Source organism: Callorhinchus milii, unplaced genomic scaffold, assembly GCF_018977255.1.
Source record: "Callorhinchus milii isolate IMCB2004 unplaced genomic scaffold, IMCB_Cmil_1.0 Scaffold15, whole genome shotgun sequence".
In the NCBI taxonomy this organism is placed as follows: domain Eukaryota; kingdom Metazoa; phylum Chordata; class Chondrichthyes; order Chimaeriformes; family Callorhinchidae; genus Callorhinchus; species Callorhinchus milii.
In genome coordinates, this window is record NW_024704756.1 from 2,523,987 (window position 1) to 2,539,668 (window position 15,682).

The window sequence follows — 15,682 nt, forward strand, 5'->3', positions numbered from 1 at the left end:
AAATGCCGATAAGCTGACAACTACTGCAATAGGCATTGAGCACAACGACGCTCATTACGTCGCGGAATGTGCGCCGTGTAATAGCATCCGCATTTATTCGTGTGTGTTTGCCACCGAGGTCATGCCTCAACGTCATCATACAGCGTTGGAGGAGTAAAGGACCTCCCCCTCCCGCCCCACCGCCGGCGGTCTTCATGGCGACAGCGACGCTTTCATTGGCGATGGTGGTAAGTTATGAGCGCAAACTAGTGGGTGTCGTGTTGTTTTCTGGGCGCGGTGTCTGCAGTGGGGAGTGAGGGACAATTATTGTGCTGATTATTGAGGTTTTGAACGTTAAAGCCCTTCACGGTCTTGTTCCTCCCGCCCTCTGTGACCCGCTGAACCCTCACCAGCCTGTCCTCTCTGCAGGGCCTTCAGCCTTTCTTCCCCACCCCCTGGAACTCCACCCCGTAGACCCTGCGCCTCGCCCCCTCCTTTCCCTCCTTCAGTTCGCCCACAACCATCGGAGGTCGGGTTTTCAGTCACTACGCCCCAAACTCTGGAACACTCTCCTCAATCCGTCCGCCTCGTCCCCCTCTCTCCCCTCTTTCAAGTCTCTCTTGAAAACTTTCCTCTTCATCCGTGCTTACGGCCACCTCCCCCCCCCCCCCCAGGCCTGGAGTCAGGCTCCACCACTGTTAAGCGCGCTGAGACGCTGCCCTGTGTGGAGGGCTATGTAAGCACTATATAAGTTGTTGTTGTTCAAGGCCCATCTCAAAACTGTCCTCTTCAACCGTATCTTTGGCCATCTTCCTATCCCCAACCTCCTTGCCCCCCTCCACCCATCTTGATTCCAACCCCCAGCTCCGGAACAAACCCTTAAGTGTCCAATGTCTTGGTACACCTCCTGACATGAAAGGCACTGTAAAAATGCAATTTGTTGTGGTTTGTCAGTGCCTGTGTGTGTCTCTCTCTGTCTCTAAATCAGTTTGTGTGTATCGGCCATAAGGCTGGGGAAAGGCAGTCGTAGTGTTAGTCCCGCATGGGTGTGAGTGTCTGCAGCATTCCCCAGCTCTGCAAGAAAAATATTAGTCAGGGAGACTGCTTCCAATCACCATACAGTCAGCTCCACTGGAAGTAGATGTTTATGCACATTTTTGTTGACCTTGGCTCACTTTTGTCCTCACTTTCAAGGCCATCCATGGCCTTGCCCCCTCCTACCTCTCTGACCTGCTGACTCCCTACCAACCTGCCCGCTCCCTCCGTTCAGCAGGCTCCGGTCTGCTCCATGTCTCCCGCCTGACCCGCCCTATCATCAATGGCCAGGCTTTCAGCCTCTCTGCCCCACACTCTGGAATTCCATTCCACAGTCCCTTCACCTCGCTTCCTCCCTTGCCTCCTTCAAGGCCGGTCTCAAGACCTTCCTCGTGCCTTCAGTCGCCCTCCCACCTCTCTGCCTTCCCTCAACTCTTTCCCACCCCTCCCTCAAGCTCGAGTCCTGACCCCCGACTGTCCAGCTCCTTGGGATGACCTCCCGACGTGAAAGGTGCTCTATAAATGTAATTTTGTTGTTGTTGGCTGTGATTGCCCCTGGGCTTAACCTAAAATGAGTTACACATGTGCAGATGCTTGGAGCAAGGAAATAACAGTTTTATTGAGGATATTTAAACTTAATGGCAACATCGTGCATGGCACTTTTGGGACAGTAATTTGTTTTGGTAAGCCAGGAGAGACGCATCCTGCTTGCCTAATTCATATTTAGCACAGGTTGGCAAGAGCTAAAGTTCTTGAGGGATTATTATCAGGCGTTTGGAGTAAGGAAACTTGCCCAAGGTTTCACCCTGCTGGGATTTGAACCCAGGTCTCTCGCTTGCAAAGCGTGTGCTCTAACCGCTGAACTACAGGACTCAGGAGCTACAGGACATTGTTGGAGGTGCCATCCTTCTGATGAAACTTTAAACTGAGATCCCGTCTGCCTGTTCAGGTGGATGTTAAAGATCCTATGGCACTATTTGAAAAGAGAAGGGAGATTCTCTCTCCCAGTGTCCTGGCCAACAAATCCCCCAAATAAAATTGGTCACTCACTCCGTGGCTGTTTGTGGGACACTACTGTGTGCAAACTGGCTGCTGCATTTCTCACACAAAATACAGTCAATCCCCTTTACATTATATCCTTTGAGACGTCTCAACAACATGATAAAGCACTATATGCAGGATTATTATTATGTAATCTATGTTGTTAGCACCACCTATTGAACTTTAATATGTATTTGATTGAAAAATTATTCTGTTCCTCTTAGACATCCAAATGAAACTATACAGAATAAAGAGCGTAACAAGAATAAACTAATATCAATGAAGACTCCATTCAATAATAATAAATATTAATAATCCTTGATATAGGGCTTTATCATGTCTCAAAGCACTTCACAGAATATATTGTAAACATATTCAATATATATTCAAATAAAAATAGATTCAAGAATTAATTAATAGTCTTGTTTGGAAAGTGAGCATAGTTTAGCAGACAGTGGACTGAAATTAAGAGAGAGGGTTTCATCTTCTGCAATACCATTGGTGGATAAAGACCACTCAATGTTGTTCTCAGTCTTGGTCAAAGCAACCAGCAGTCTTCAGACTCATAATGCTGGTCTGTTGAGTTAACTCATCTCATCCAGCACATTGTTGGCTAGGACACTGGGTGAAACTCCTTCCCTTTTTGAATAGTGCTTTAACGCTGAACTGTTCAGGCAAATGGGACCTCAGTTTTAACGTGTCATCCAAAGGAATGTGCCTCCGATAATGCAGTGCACCCCTCCAGTGCACTGCATTGGAGAGTCAACTTTACTATGTGAGTTCAAGTCCCAATGTTGTGAGGACTTGAACGTACGACCTCACAGAGGCGAGAGTGCTACCAACTGAGCCAGGCGGACACACGTGGAAACGGAAATTTCTCAGTTTCTGGAATGAAATACTGCGAAGTATCTCCCCAAATAAAATTGGTCATTCGTTTCATAGTTGTTGGTGGGGCATTGCTGTGTGCCAAGAGGACTGGCTGCCCGTGTTCGCCCCACACACACGCACAGCCACCCCCATTTCGCAGTAAATCCCGCACAGTAAATCACTGCGTGAAACAGAAACGGGGAAGACAACAGGTGCTGCAATTCAGGTGAGCAGCCCCGGGGGGGGGGGGTGGGTGGGCGAGCAGCCCCGGGGGGGCGGGTGGGTGGGTGAGCAGCCCCGGGGGGGCGGGTGGGTGGGCGAGCAGCCCCGGGGGGTGGGTGAGTGGGCGGGTGAGCAGCCCCGGGGGGTGGGCGGGTGGGCGAGTAGCCCCGGGGGGGGTGGGTGAATGGGCGGGTGAGCAGCCCCGGGGGGCGGGTGGGTGGGTGGGTGAGCAGCCCCGGCGGGGCGGGTGCAGGTGCGGTGACGTCACGGGTTCTGGTGCACACACACACACAGCTCTCGGTCACGTCATCAGTCAGTGCCGGGGGCAGGAAGGCGGCTGTAACCGCTTCAGTGACATGTCAGTGACTGCCCGTTATTGCCGGTGTGTGTGTGTGTGCGGAGGTTTACCATCTGAGTTCCCAGAGGGAGTCCCCGCGGACCGTCACAGACCCCGGTAGGGCCTGAGAGCGTTGCCGGGACCCGGGGCGCCGGCGCCGCCTCCCGGGCCCAGCGGTCGGGCCCAGTCTGCAGCACAGCACCATTCACACCAACCGCCACACATCCCCGGGTTGTGCTGATCACTGACTGACTCGCCTTCGCTTTGTTTTTGCTGTGAAGTGCTTTGGGACATCCCCCACTGACACCAAAAGGCGCTTATACTAAATGTAAGGATTAGGATTAGATTCATTCGGCGTTGATATGGACCAATGTGTTGCTCACTTCGGGTTTGCTGCGATTTGTACTTCTTCAGAACTTAAGTATATTAACAATAAATGCTTTGACACTTCTCACTTTTCCTATAAATTAAGTCACTACACTTAACAGTAACAAACGTTTGAAGCACTTTGAGAAATGTTTGCTGATGGTTTGCATTTGATGTGGGGCTTTTCACATCTTCTACACGTCTCAAAGCGCTTCAAGGAATATGCTGTAAAGTGAATTGACTATATTTTGTGGGCATTTCATGATATCTGAAATGCAAGAATAATTGGTGTTGCCAACTTTGCTCCTTTTCCAACAGCTTCTGTAGTTGTTAAGTAGATTCTGCAAAGTAAATACTCTTGTCCTAACACTTACTACTTTGAATTAGAAACGTATCTTTTTGCATTTTTTTTATATATACTTTTTTTTATGTTGCAGTCTTATTCTTTGGTCACTGAAAATCTACTGATTCCTTACAAACTGGCTCGGAGTCCTCATCAATGTGATTGCGAGTGATGCCTGTACAGCATGATCTGGATTTGGAGGCGGAACTACTATATACAAGGAAGGCTTCTCCTTTGAAGAACATTCAAACATTTAATAACAGCTGTGAGATTTGGCCACCTGACTTTGCTTTCTGCCAGTGAATACCCTTCACTGGGGATTTTTTCTCAAAAGTATAACTGCTGGTTTATACTGTACTGTAACAAAATACACCCTCCAAAACAGAGCAGATTACAGCTGAAAGAAGACAAAATAAAAATTGGTGGGCGTGAAAATTCCTGTAAAAAAACAGTGTAGAACTAAGCATGCATTTCGTGCTCTGGGTTCTTGTGGGAATTGTTTTGAGGATTTGGAGCTGTCGCTCAGAGGACACAAACTTGAAAGACTGGCGGGGCAAACTGAAAACCATCCGGAATGGAATTCACAAGATCGACATGTACCTCAACGCAGCGCTGGATTTACTGGGCGGGGAAGAAGGGCTCTGCAAGTACAAATGCAGTGATGGTTAGTGAAATGCTCAGTAAAGTATGGATAGTTTTGTAAAGGGTAAGATCCTGATGTCTATTTTTTCCATAAACCATGCATATTGCTGTACTTACCTCTATTTTCCTCCCTAAAAGTGGTGACATAACTTTTTTCCTACTCTCGACACACTCCCATACTCAGACTTTATTCACCCTTCCCCACTCAATACACACAAGGAATCAATCGTGCTAACCTTTGGTTTGTAAACCCTGTTGCTAGAACAGATTGTACCTTTCCTAATGAGGTTTGATTCTTTAAATGGTGAAGTAACTCGTGAGATTGTACCCAATATAATAGAAACTTTTAGGAATGATTGAACCTGAATTGTGTAACAATGCGTGACTCAGTACTATGGACTATGAGCCTGTAAAAGTACTTGTGATTGCGTGAAGTGCTGATTCAGGCCTTGTCTTCAATAGTGCAGTTGCATTTTTAGCAAAAATAACAAATTTTCCTCGGCAAATTATGGGTGGAGGGGCTGTAATAAGACGTGGAACTGCTTATGACTCTCTTGTACTTTTCATCTTATTGTCAGCAGATTGCATCTTTTTTTAAATTGTTCAAAATATTCTGAATTCAAGATCCTCATCCTCACCTACAAGGCCATTCCCGGCCTTGCTCCCTCCTACCTTTCCGACCTACTATCCCCCTACTTACCTGCCCGTACCCTCCGTTCCTCTGGCTCCGGTCTGCTCCACGTCCCCCGCCCCAACCGCCCGACCATCGGTGGCCTTCAGCCTCTCAGCCCCGAGGCTCTGGAACCCCATCCCCCAGTGCCTTCGCCGCTTCCTCCCTTTCCTCCTTCAAGGCCGGTCTCAAGACCTTTCTCTTTGACCTTCAGCCTTCAGCTCCTCTCTTGACTCTACCCCTCCTCGCTCCCTCCCTTCCCTCCCCCTGACCATTTCCCCCCAATGCTCGGGTCCCGACCCAACTGTCCAGCGCCTTGGGACATCCTCCCGACGTGAAAGTTCCCCTCCAACTTCCACCCACCACCCACCCCTTCCCTCCCACACTCCCGACTCCTACCCATCCTCCCCTACACACCTTCGTACCCGTTTCCCCACCCTCTGTCACTGAACTCATCCTATCCCTAAAACCAACCACCTGCTCCCTTGACCCCATCCCCACTCCACTCCTTATCTCCCAGCTCCACTTTCTTGCCCCACATATCACTGACATCATCAACCTGTCCCTCTCCTCTGGCTCTGTCCCCATTCCATTAAAAACTGCCATCATCACGCCCACCCTGAAAAAACCCTCCCTTGATGCGTCGCAGCTATCAAGCTACCGGCCCATCTCCAACCTCCCCTTTCTCTCCAAGGTCTTGGAAAGAGTTGTCGCCTCCCAACTGCGCTCTTTCCTTTCCACCCATTCACTTTTCGAACCCCTTCAGTCAGGTTTCCGTGCTGCCCATAGCACAGAAACTGCCCTGGTCAAGGTCACCAATGATATCCTGACCATCTGTGACCAGGGCTCCCTCTGTCTCCTCGTCCTCCTCGACCTATCGGCAGCATTCGATACGGTCGACCACGCTATCCTACTCCACCGCTTGTCCTCCCACCTCAACCTTCAAGGCACTGTCCTTGAATGGTTTAGGTCGTACCTTTCTCACCGTCTTCACTTTGTCTCGACGAATGGCTTCTCCTCCACCCCCCGCACTGTCTCATGTGGTGTCCCTCAGGGCTCTGTCCTCGGTCCCCTCCTCTTCACCCTCTATATGCTCCCCCTGTGGTGACATCATCCGCAGACATGGAGTTAACTTCCACATGTATGCGGATGACACCCAACTCTACCTTTCCTCCTCTACTCTCAACTCCACGACCACCGATGTCCTGACAGCTGCCTGTCCGACATCGAGTCCTGGACGAGAGACAACTTTCTTCAGCTCAACGTGCGAAAAACCGAGGCCCTCCTGATTGGCTCACGTCAGCGCCTCCGCACCTCAGGCGCTGACACCATCAGCATCCAAGGCTGCACTCTCCACCTCTCAAAGCCAGTCAGGAACCTCGGCGTTTTGTTCGACCCTGAGCTGTCCTTTCTCCCTCACATCCGCACCACAACTGGCACCGCCTTCCATCACCTCCGGAACATCGCCAGACTACGGCACTACCTCACCCCTCACGCTGCTGAAACCCTGGTCCACGCCTTTGTCACCTCAAGGCTGGACTATGGGAACTCTCTCCTCGCCGGCCTTCCCGCCACCTCCCTCCACAAGCTGCAGGTCATTCAGAACTCTGCAGCTCGTGTACTGTCCCGCACCAGGCTTCGGGACCACATCACTCCCACCCTCGCTCGCCTCCACTGGCTCCCCATCCCCCAGAGGATTGATTTCAAGATCCTCATCCTCACCTACAAGGCCATTCACGGCCTTGCTCCCTCCTACCTCTCCAACCTACTATCCCCCTACCTACCTGCCCGTACCCTCCGTTCCTCTGGCTCCGGTCTGCTCCACGTCCCCCGCCCCAACCGCCCTACCATCGGTGGTCGGGCCTTCAGCCTCTCAGCCCCGAGGCTCTGGAACTCTATCCCCCAGTGCCTTCGCCTTGCTTCCTCCCTTTCCTCCTTCAAGGCCGGTCTCAAAACCTTTCTCTTTGACCGAGCCTTCAGCTCCCCTCTCGACTCTCTTCCCCCTCCTCGCTCCCTCCCTTCCCTCCCCTCACCCTGACCATTTCCCCCCTCCTTGCTCCCTCCCCTCACCCTGACCATTTCCCCCCTGCTCGGGTCATGACCCAACTGTGCAGCACTTTGGGACGTCCTCCTGATGTGAAAGGCGCTTTATAAATGGAATCTTGTTGTTGTTGTTGTTGTTGAAAGGCGCTCTATAAATGAAATCTTGTTGTTGTGTTGAAAGCAAGCCTTTGGCATGGTGGTATTTTGATGGATTGTCTTGCAGAAGACCTAACACCCCAAGTTAGTAGAATTCCTCATTTGGTGTTGTCAGTAGAATTATCATTATTACAGTTTGCCCACCAACTCCAGTTTGCTAATTACCATATCTATCAGAGGCATTATTATCCCCACTTTTCCCCTGCTCTCTACACACTCTCATACTCTTCTTCCCCTCACTCACCTTACAGACAGACAGGGAATCAAACCTGCTACCTTTGGTTTGTAAAACCTGTTGCTAGAACAGATTGTGCCCTTTCTTGAAGAGGCGCATGGTGGGTGGGGTGGTTACACGGGGTTACTATTAAGCTCTGGGCAGTTGAAATAGATTAGTTTTGTATTCTCACCAAGCTTCAGCTTTTTGTAGCTGCTTGGATGACAGCAATGCCCGTGATGAAGCGATCAAGTTCTGGGACGCCACCCTGTGTGAGCAGCATTATACAAGTTGTTGTTGATGACTCTCCAGGAAGCAGCTGGATTAGAGTTGCAGCATTAGACTCCTGGAGAGTCATCAACAACAACTTGTATAATGCTGCTCACACAGGGTGGCGTCCCCGAGCTTGATCGCTTCATCACGGACATTGCTGTCACCCAAGCAGCTACAGAGAACAGCGTTTTAGCAGCATTCTACAGTTTATGCAAGCTGTAGTATTTTGGAATTACAAAGCAGCAGCCAAATTGTCATAATGACCCAAGCAACCTTGACCAGTGTATTACAACTGTTCTATGTGTTTTAGATGTTTACTGTATTGTATAAAACACAGCACAGAAACAGCTTCGGTTAAAGTGACAAATTACATTTTGTCCATCTGTCCATCTAGGGCACCCTCTGCCTCCTTGTCTTCCTTGACCTCTCTGCTGTCTTCGATACCGTTGACCACTCTATCCTCCTTCACTGCCTCTCCTCTCACCTCAACTTTCATGGTTCTGTGCTTAAATGATTCAGATCTTACCTCTCATACCATCTCCACTTCATCTCCATAAAGGGCTTCTCCTCTAGCCCCTGCACTACCTCTGGCGGAGGTCCTCAGGACTCTGTCTTTGGTCCCCTCCATTTCAATATCTATGTGCTCCCTCTTGGTGACATCATCCGGAGACATGGGGTCAATTTCCACATGTATGAGGATGACATCCAATTCTACCTCTCTGCCTCCACCCTCGACTCCAGGACCACAGAATGTCTGTCAGACATCAAGTCCTGGATCAGAGCAAACTTTCTACAGTTAAACGTCAACAAAGACTGAGGACCTCCTGATTGACTACCGTCAACACATCAGGCACTGACAGTATCACCATCCAAGGATGCACACTCCACCTTACTAAGCCAGTCCAGAACTTTGGCATCTTGTTTGACTGTCGACTATCCTTTCTACCTCACATCCGTGCCATGTCCCGCTCTGCCTTCCCCCACCTCTACAATGTAGCCCCGCTCTGCCACTGTCTCACACCGCAGGCCACCGAGACCCTCATACATGCATTCATTACATCCAGGTTCAACTATACAAACTCCCTGCTTGTCGACTTCCCCAACTCCTCCCTCCATAGGCTACAGATCTTCCAGAACTTTGCAGCCGGTGTCCTCTCCCGTAACAGGTGCCGCGACTCTTATCACCCTGATCCTCGCCGACTCCACTGGCTTCCCATCACACAGAGGATACAGGTCAAGATCCTGGTCCTCACCTTGAAAGCCCTCCATGGCCTTGCTCCCCCCTACCTCTGCGACCTCCTAATCCCCTACCAACCTGCCCGCTCCCACCACTCACCAGGCTTCACGTTCCCCCGTCCCGCCCGCCCCACCGTTGGGCCTTCTGCCACTCTGCCCCCACCCTCTGGCACCCCTCTGGAACTCCATTCCGCAGTTCCTCTGCCTCGACCCCTCCCTTGCCTTGGTCAAGTCCTGTCTCAAGACCCTTCTTCGACTGTGCCTTTGGTCGCCCTCCTTCCCCCACCACCTCCACCCTTCCCGATCCTGACTTCCAGCTCGGGTCCAAAACACTGATTGTCCAGCGTCTTGGGACTTTTCCCAACTTGAAAGGCGCTATACAAATGTAATTTTGTTATTGTGTGTGTATATATACAAGGGAAGAGAATCTTCACCCTCCCCCACACCAAGTTTTTTTTGAAGTTGTGCGGGACAATTATATCGGGTGACCAAAAGGTAGATATCATGACATTTTGTCACCCCGTACAATACTATGGTTGTAAAACCTATTGCAAGAGTGCACAGTTTTACCTGACACATCAGTAGCGTGTAGATCACAGCATATATTGCGTTAGGGTTTGAGCCTGCCGGTTATCTTTAAGTTCTAACTAGCACAGTGATGAGGACGGTAAGTCCACCTTTCCTTCCCTTGCAACATAACACTGCTCCGAGGCAGTTTGTCTTTTGACCTAAACCAGTCCACACTCTGTGGACATTCTTCCAACTGACCCCAGTCCTTCCAGAGAATTTCCACTCTCAATACAGGTCCCAGCCCATTGGAGTTCGAGCGCACTATTTTGCGACTAAAATTAAAGTTGGAGTCCTGTAGCTCAGTGGTTAGAGCACTCGCTTTGCAAGTGAGAGACCTGAGTTCAATTCCAGGCAGAGGGCGAAACCTTGGGCAAGTTTCCTTACTCCACACAGAGCCTAATAATAATCCTCCAAAACAAAAAACAATAATAAATTGGTCATTTTCAATCTACGACTGTTTGTGGGACATTGCTGTGCGCAATTGGCTGCCGCGTTCGCCCACAAATATACAGTCAATTCACTTTACAGTGTGTTCTGTGAAGCGCTTTGGGACGTCCTCCCGACGTGAAAAGCGCTATATCAAATGCAAGGATTATTATTATTTGCTTCCAAAGAGAGAAAAGTCCCCACAAAGCTTTTTTACACTGAGTTTGGTCTTCACTGAGCTGCTGTGGGAAGGTTCAAGGTACATCACACAAAGAGGGAGGGACTATGTAAAGCTCTGTGTGGTGCAGCGAAACGTATGGTAGTGTTGTCTATCTGACACAAGATCATTAATTCTGTACAAGCCCTCCATGCCCGAGTCCTAACAGGTAGGGTGATCCTAGCAGCGGGCAGCTTGCCAGACATTGTGTTTAATAGAAAGCTATATGATTTTTAGTTGGTTCAACTCCCACAATACCCCTCTGGAATCCGCTAAGCCTTGGCCAAACTGCACCTAGTAATCCAGAATTAGATACGCAGGAAGTGACCCTCTGGGGAGAGAGTGCGCATTCCATCCCAGACACGGGAATTGCCATATGTAGGTGCTATGCATAGAACTCTGTCTGGTTTGGAAACTCTTTAAGCATAGTGACATGTTTCTGCTGACCAAAGAAGTTCAATACAAATTGAGTGGATTTTAATGCATTTGTTTTTCTTTGCAGGGTCCAAACCAGTTTCTCGGTACGGTTATAAGCCCCCTCCACCCAATGGATGTGGCTCTCCTATGTTTGGACTTCATGTAAGGAATGCTTTGGTCTTTTCAACCCTTGCCTGTTAATTAAACCATGGTAACAGTGACCTTTTGCTAGCCTCATAGCTGTGACTACAGAAATGTCCTTAAACATATGCATGGGTTGTGGGAATGCTATATAACTGATATAGCCTGGGTACTGGAAATGCATATATCTTTTGCAGATCAGTGGTCTTCCAGATGAGTACTCATTTCCTTTCAACAATCTGTCTCTGGAATCTCCATGTTTAGGTGGGATGGATTTTCCTCACAGAAAAAGGGGGACTGGAATCATAAAATTATACAGCATAGAAGGAGGCAATTCGGCCCATCGAGTCTTTTAAAAAGAGCTGTCCAAATCAATCCTGCTCCCCGCGCTCTCCCCATAGCCCTGCAAACCTGTCCTCCTCAACCAGAGGATAATAAGCCCAGCTGCTTTCAAGTATCTTAAAGCTGCCGGTTGCAAAATGGTATTGGTAGAGGGACCAAAGTCACAGTTAAAGATGAGGGTCTTCAGATGGGCCTTGAAGGAGGCAAGAGAGGGGAATTAGGCGGAGGGACTGTGGAATGGAGTCCCAAAGGGTGGGGAAAAGAATTTAAGACTAATTAAATGAGCGGTGTAACAAGGGATTGGAAAAACATATTGCAATGTAACCCTTTCCTCCTATCTCTGACATTTTCTTAAACAAAATATTAACTCGAACCATACACATTTTTTTAATGTATAAAATATGGCCAGGTATTTTATACTTGTGGCTATTTGACATCACCCACACACTTTATAATCCCATAAAATAATTAGCTGTGAATCATACTCTCTGATTTCAGTGATTCCTGCAGATAAATAATACTTGCATTTGATTTAATATTTTAAGAATATAGTCTTGGATAACAACAGGAATATGTAGCTTATATATTTATGTAAAAGAAACTTCCTGAAATGCTGTACAGAATGAGGTTAATATGTGTCATTATCTTTTCTTATTAAACAGTTGGATGTGGGAATCCCTTCAATGACAAAATGCTGCAACCAGCATGATCGTTGTTACGATACCTGTGGCAATACGAAACAGGACTGCGACGAGCAGTTTCAATACTGCCTGTCTGTAATCTGCAGAAACGTGCAGAAAACATTAGGAATAGATGCTACTGTACAAGGTAAGCACAAGGTTTGGGCAGCACACTGTGTACTCGTCTGGGCTACTGCACCCAGCACAGTTGATGTTAGGTGTTGGAGCATCAATATGCAAAGTCATGCAATGGTGAATCTCAATCTGTGAATTTCCTGATGTCTGATAGGATTTATTCCCCACCAGTATTGACCTCTAGCACTTGGATTAAGCACTAGAAGCATAACAGACCCTATTTAAAGAGTTGGTAAAAGGAGACTTACACAGGTCCTATGTGGGAGATCCAAACCTGGTTTTCAATGATGTTTCAGAGGAGGAAGATTAAGATTGAATGTACTTTATTCCTAAATAAAGGTTAGAAGAACCTGTGGTTGAAGTAAATAGCATCAACAGATTTAAGAGAAAATGTGATGCACATACGAGAGGAAAGGAATAGAAAGGTATAGGAGAGGGGAGTAGGACAGGTGGGGGCTCGTATGGAGATGAGCGCAGATTTCCTCCCCCTCTCCAATCCCAGAAATGCTGAAGTTAATTTCTGTAATCTTGATAATCACAACATAGATCAAGTATCTCGGCTCCGATTTTGGATCAAACCACATCTGTTTGATCCAAATTCGGACTCTCTACGACTCTCTACCCCCTCCTCGCTCTCTCCCTTCAATCCCCTCCCCATGACCATTTCCCCCCCCAATGCTCGGGTCCTGACCCAACTGTACAGCGCCTTGGGACGTCCTCCCGACGTGAAAGGCGCTCTATAAATGGAATCTTGTTGTTGTTTATTGGGATTATGCTGTGTGCAATTGGCTGCCGCGTTTCTCCCACAAAATATAAGTCAATTCATTTTACAGTATATTGTGTGAAGCACTTTGAGACATCTTGAAAACGTGATAAGGAGCTCTACCAAATGCAAGGATATTATTATTAAACCTATGACTTTGCCAATCAGTATTGTTGCATGTTAGAGAGACTGCTGCTCGCTGAATAAATTTGCTGAGCCGTTCATTGCTGGGAGTCGACATTTTTGTTTAAAATCTTAAGGATTTATTCTGACGATCTGCCCTAACTTTGTTTTAATGGACGTGTTTCTGTTTGTGTAGCTTGTGAGAATGCAGTGGAATTGCTTTTCAATGCAGTGATGCACTTGGGGTGCAAACCCTACCTGGACAGCCAGCGGGCCTCGTGCAGATGTGCGTATGAGGAAAAAATCGACCTCTGACGTGATTTTAAAATATGAAGAAGAGGCAAAGATCACAGCCATGAAGATTGGTAAAAGAAAATAATCTGTATAAGACCTTTCACTTGTGAAACTGAATTTCTTCTTTCTCGGAGTAGCTGTCCTTTCAATGATGGAGTAATGTATAATTAAGTATCACAAGTTACTATCTGTAACAGATTGTGGTGTTTTGAAGGATTTCACACGATTTTCTATATTTCTGAGAAGTTGGCATGCCTTTTACAAATCAGACAGGTCATAGATTTGATCCCTGGTCTCCGCTCAGGTAGCTAGCTGCTCTCAACTGGACCAAATCCTGGCCTCTAAGCTGTCTCTCTGACATGCAACAAGTTATGGAGGTGAAAATTCAGCCAGGGTTTTCTCTCCCAATTTCTATCTTGTGACCCTAACACCAACTGCAATGTATGTAAAGATGGGATCAGTTACACATGTTACTCAAGCTCCTCTTCCTCCACTCTTTCACACTCACACCCCCAAAGATGCACCTGCCTGGTTTCACATGTTAACCTGTGGAAGATGCAGGAGATCGCCTGGTGCACTTGGAACTGTGTCTCAGTAAGGAAGCCATCCTTTCAGGAGTTTGGAGAAAAATGATCAGTTTTTGGGTGGGTGGGGGGGGAAGCATAAATGATGTGTTTGAAGCCCATTGAAGAGCACGTTAACTTCCAGTTTATGCCTATTTACCAAGTTCCCATCTTGTGTTCATGCATCTGGAGGTGGAGCCAAATGAAGATGAGCTTTTCCTCGCATTACATGGCTGAAGGACTATTAATTGTAGTATAATTTGACCTAAGTCAGGTTCATTTACCACCTAGTGGCAGTTTTGTAGGTGGACAGCAACATGGGAACAGTTAGACTTGGTGCTGAAGTGAAAGGCGCAAAACTGAGAGAAAGTAACACAAATATTTTTAATTTTACAAAAATAAATGTACAACCTGGTTCAACTGGGACCAAATGTATGTGCGTGGTACGTATGTAGCCAGACACAAGTCTCAAACATTTGAGCGTGCATCTCCTAAATGAATCTTAGCGTCTGAGTCATAATGACAGCGACGAACAGCTTGTCCTTTTCTTCAGGACTGGCTTTTGAAGGTAACAATGGTTGTGTTGTGAATATCCCACGAACAACAAACTTGACCCCTAGTGTAGTGCCATTCATGTAAAAGAACGTCTCAAATAGTTCCCAGTTTACCTGTCACAGAATGAGGTGAAGGTCTGACGTTTCATTTCTCATTACCATGGAATTTGCACTTTATATTTGTTTTGCACAAATTGCATTAATTTGCACTTGTAAGAGATGCATTGTTTAAAAAAAAATTAACACTAAATCTAACTGGAGGGGAAAATGTCCTGTCAGTGCTGAAAATTCTGAACTTTTTTCTCTTAGTAAAGTGGGAAAGGATTTAAGATGTTTCATCCTTTGCTCAGAGGAGTGCTGCATACTCTTTGCCATCCCTCTATGTAATTTAAAGTTGACTGAAGTGCCTATGACCGCTTAACTTTGTCTCTCTGAAGCTCCTCCACCAATAATCTCCATTCCTCTGACAAGAGTCTCTCAACCTTTCATGTTACTTTGCACGTGGCTGTAAATAGATTGCTTGTATAGCATTTGCTCACCTCTCTTTTACTTATTTCTCCCTTTCCCCACCCTATCCGTCCATATCTATAACTGAGATGTGTAACAGCAACCACAGAATATGAAGCCAGTGAAATATCACAAGATGGGTTTCGATGAAGAAGGCCCTTCAGCCATTTCAGAATACCCACCCTGCTGTCCATCCACTATGAAGCTAAAATGCGTTAAATTAAAATTTATGGCCTAGTCAGTTCATAGAATCATACAGCACAGAAAGAGGCCATTCGGCCCATCGTGTTTGTGCTGGCTCTTTGAAAAGAGCTATCCAAATCAATCCCACTCCTCTGCGCTATCACCATAGCCCTGCAAACTTCTCCCCAAATAATTATCTATTTCTCTCTTAAAAGTTGTTATCGAATTGGCTTCCATCACCCTTTTAGGCAATCCGAACAAATCACTGTGTCAAAAAATTTCTCTTCACCTTACCCTCTGTTTCTTTTAACAACTATTTTAAATCGGTGTCCTCGGGTTACCG

At 47.3% G+C, this 15,682-nt stretch overlaps 1 protein-coding gene across 5 annotated transcripts; it reads left to right on the forward strand.

Annotated features, from left to right (window-relative positions):
- Positions 1 to 164: 164 nt before the first annotated feature.
- pla2g12a (phospholipase A2, group XIIA) lies at positions 165 to 15,412 on the forward strand. Of its 5 annotated transcripts, none has more exons than XM_042340908.1 (5): positions 165 to 227; positions 4,285 to 4,854; positions 11,140 to 11,216; positions 12,200 to 12,365; positions 13,435 to 15,412. In XM_042340908.1, exons 2-5 carry the CDS (start codon positions 4,656 to 4,658, stop codon positions 13,551 to 13,553), a joined length of 561 nt encoding a protein of 186 aa, XP_042196842.1. In that variant the 5' UTR covers positions 165 to 227; positions 4,285 to 4,655; the 3' UTR covers positions 13,554 to 15,412. The 5 variants fall into 5 exon arrangements, with proteins under 5 accessions (XP_042196842.1, XP_042196844.1, XP_042196846.1 ...); XM_042340910.1 differs by lacking the exon at positions 165 to 227 and adding an exon at positions 3,119 to 3,148; XM_042340912.1 differs by lacking the exon at positions 165 to 227 and adding an exon at positions 3,472 to 3,502.
- The last annotated feature ends 270 nt before the right edge of the window (positions 15,413 to 15,682 follow it).

What these genes read in the sequence shown, in the direction of transcription:
- pla2g12a (XM_042340908.1), top strand. Translation starts at nt 4,656, where the DNA reads ATGCATTTCGTGCTCTGGGTTCTTGTGGGAATTGTTTTGAGGATTTGG. An exon ending in CAAGTACAAATGCAGTGATG is followed by an intron (nt 4,855 to 11,139) that starts GTTAGTGAAATG and finishes TTTTCTTTGCAG; the next exon opens with GGTCCAAACCAGTTTCTCGG. An exon ending in AATAGATGCTACTGTACAAG is followed by an intron (nt 12,366 to 13,434) that starts GTAAGCACAAGG and finishes CTGTTTGTGTAG; the next exon opens with CTTGTGAGAATGCAGTGGAA.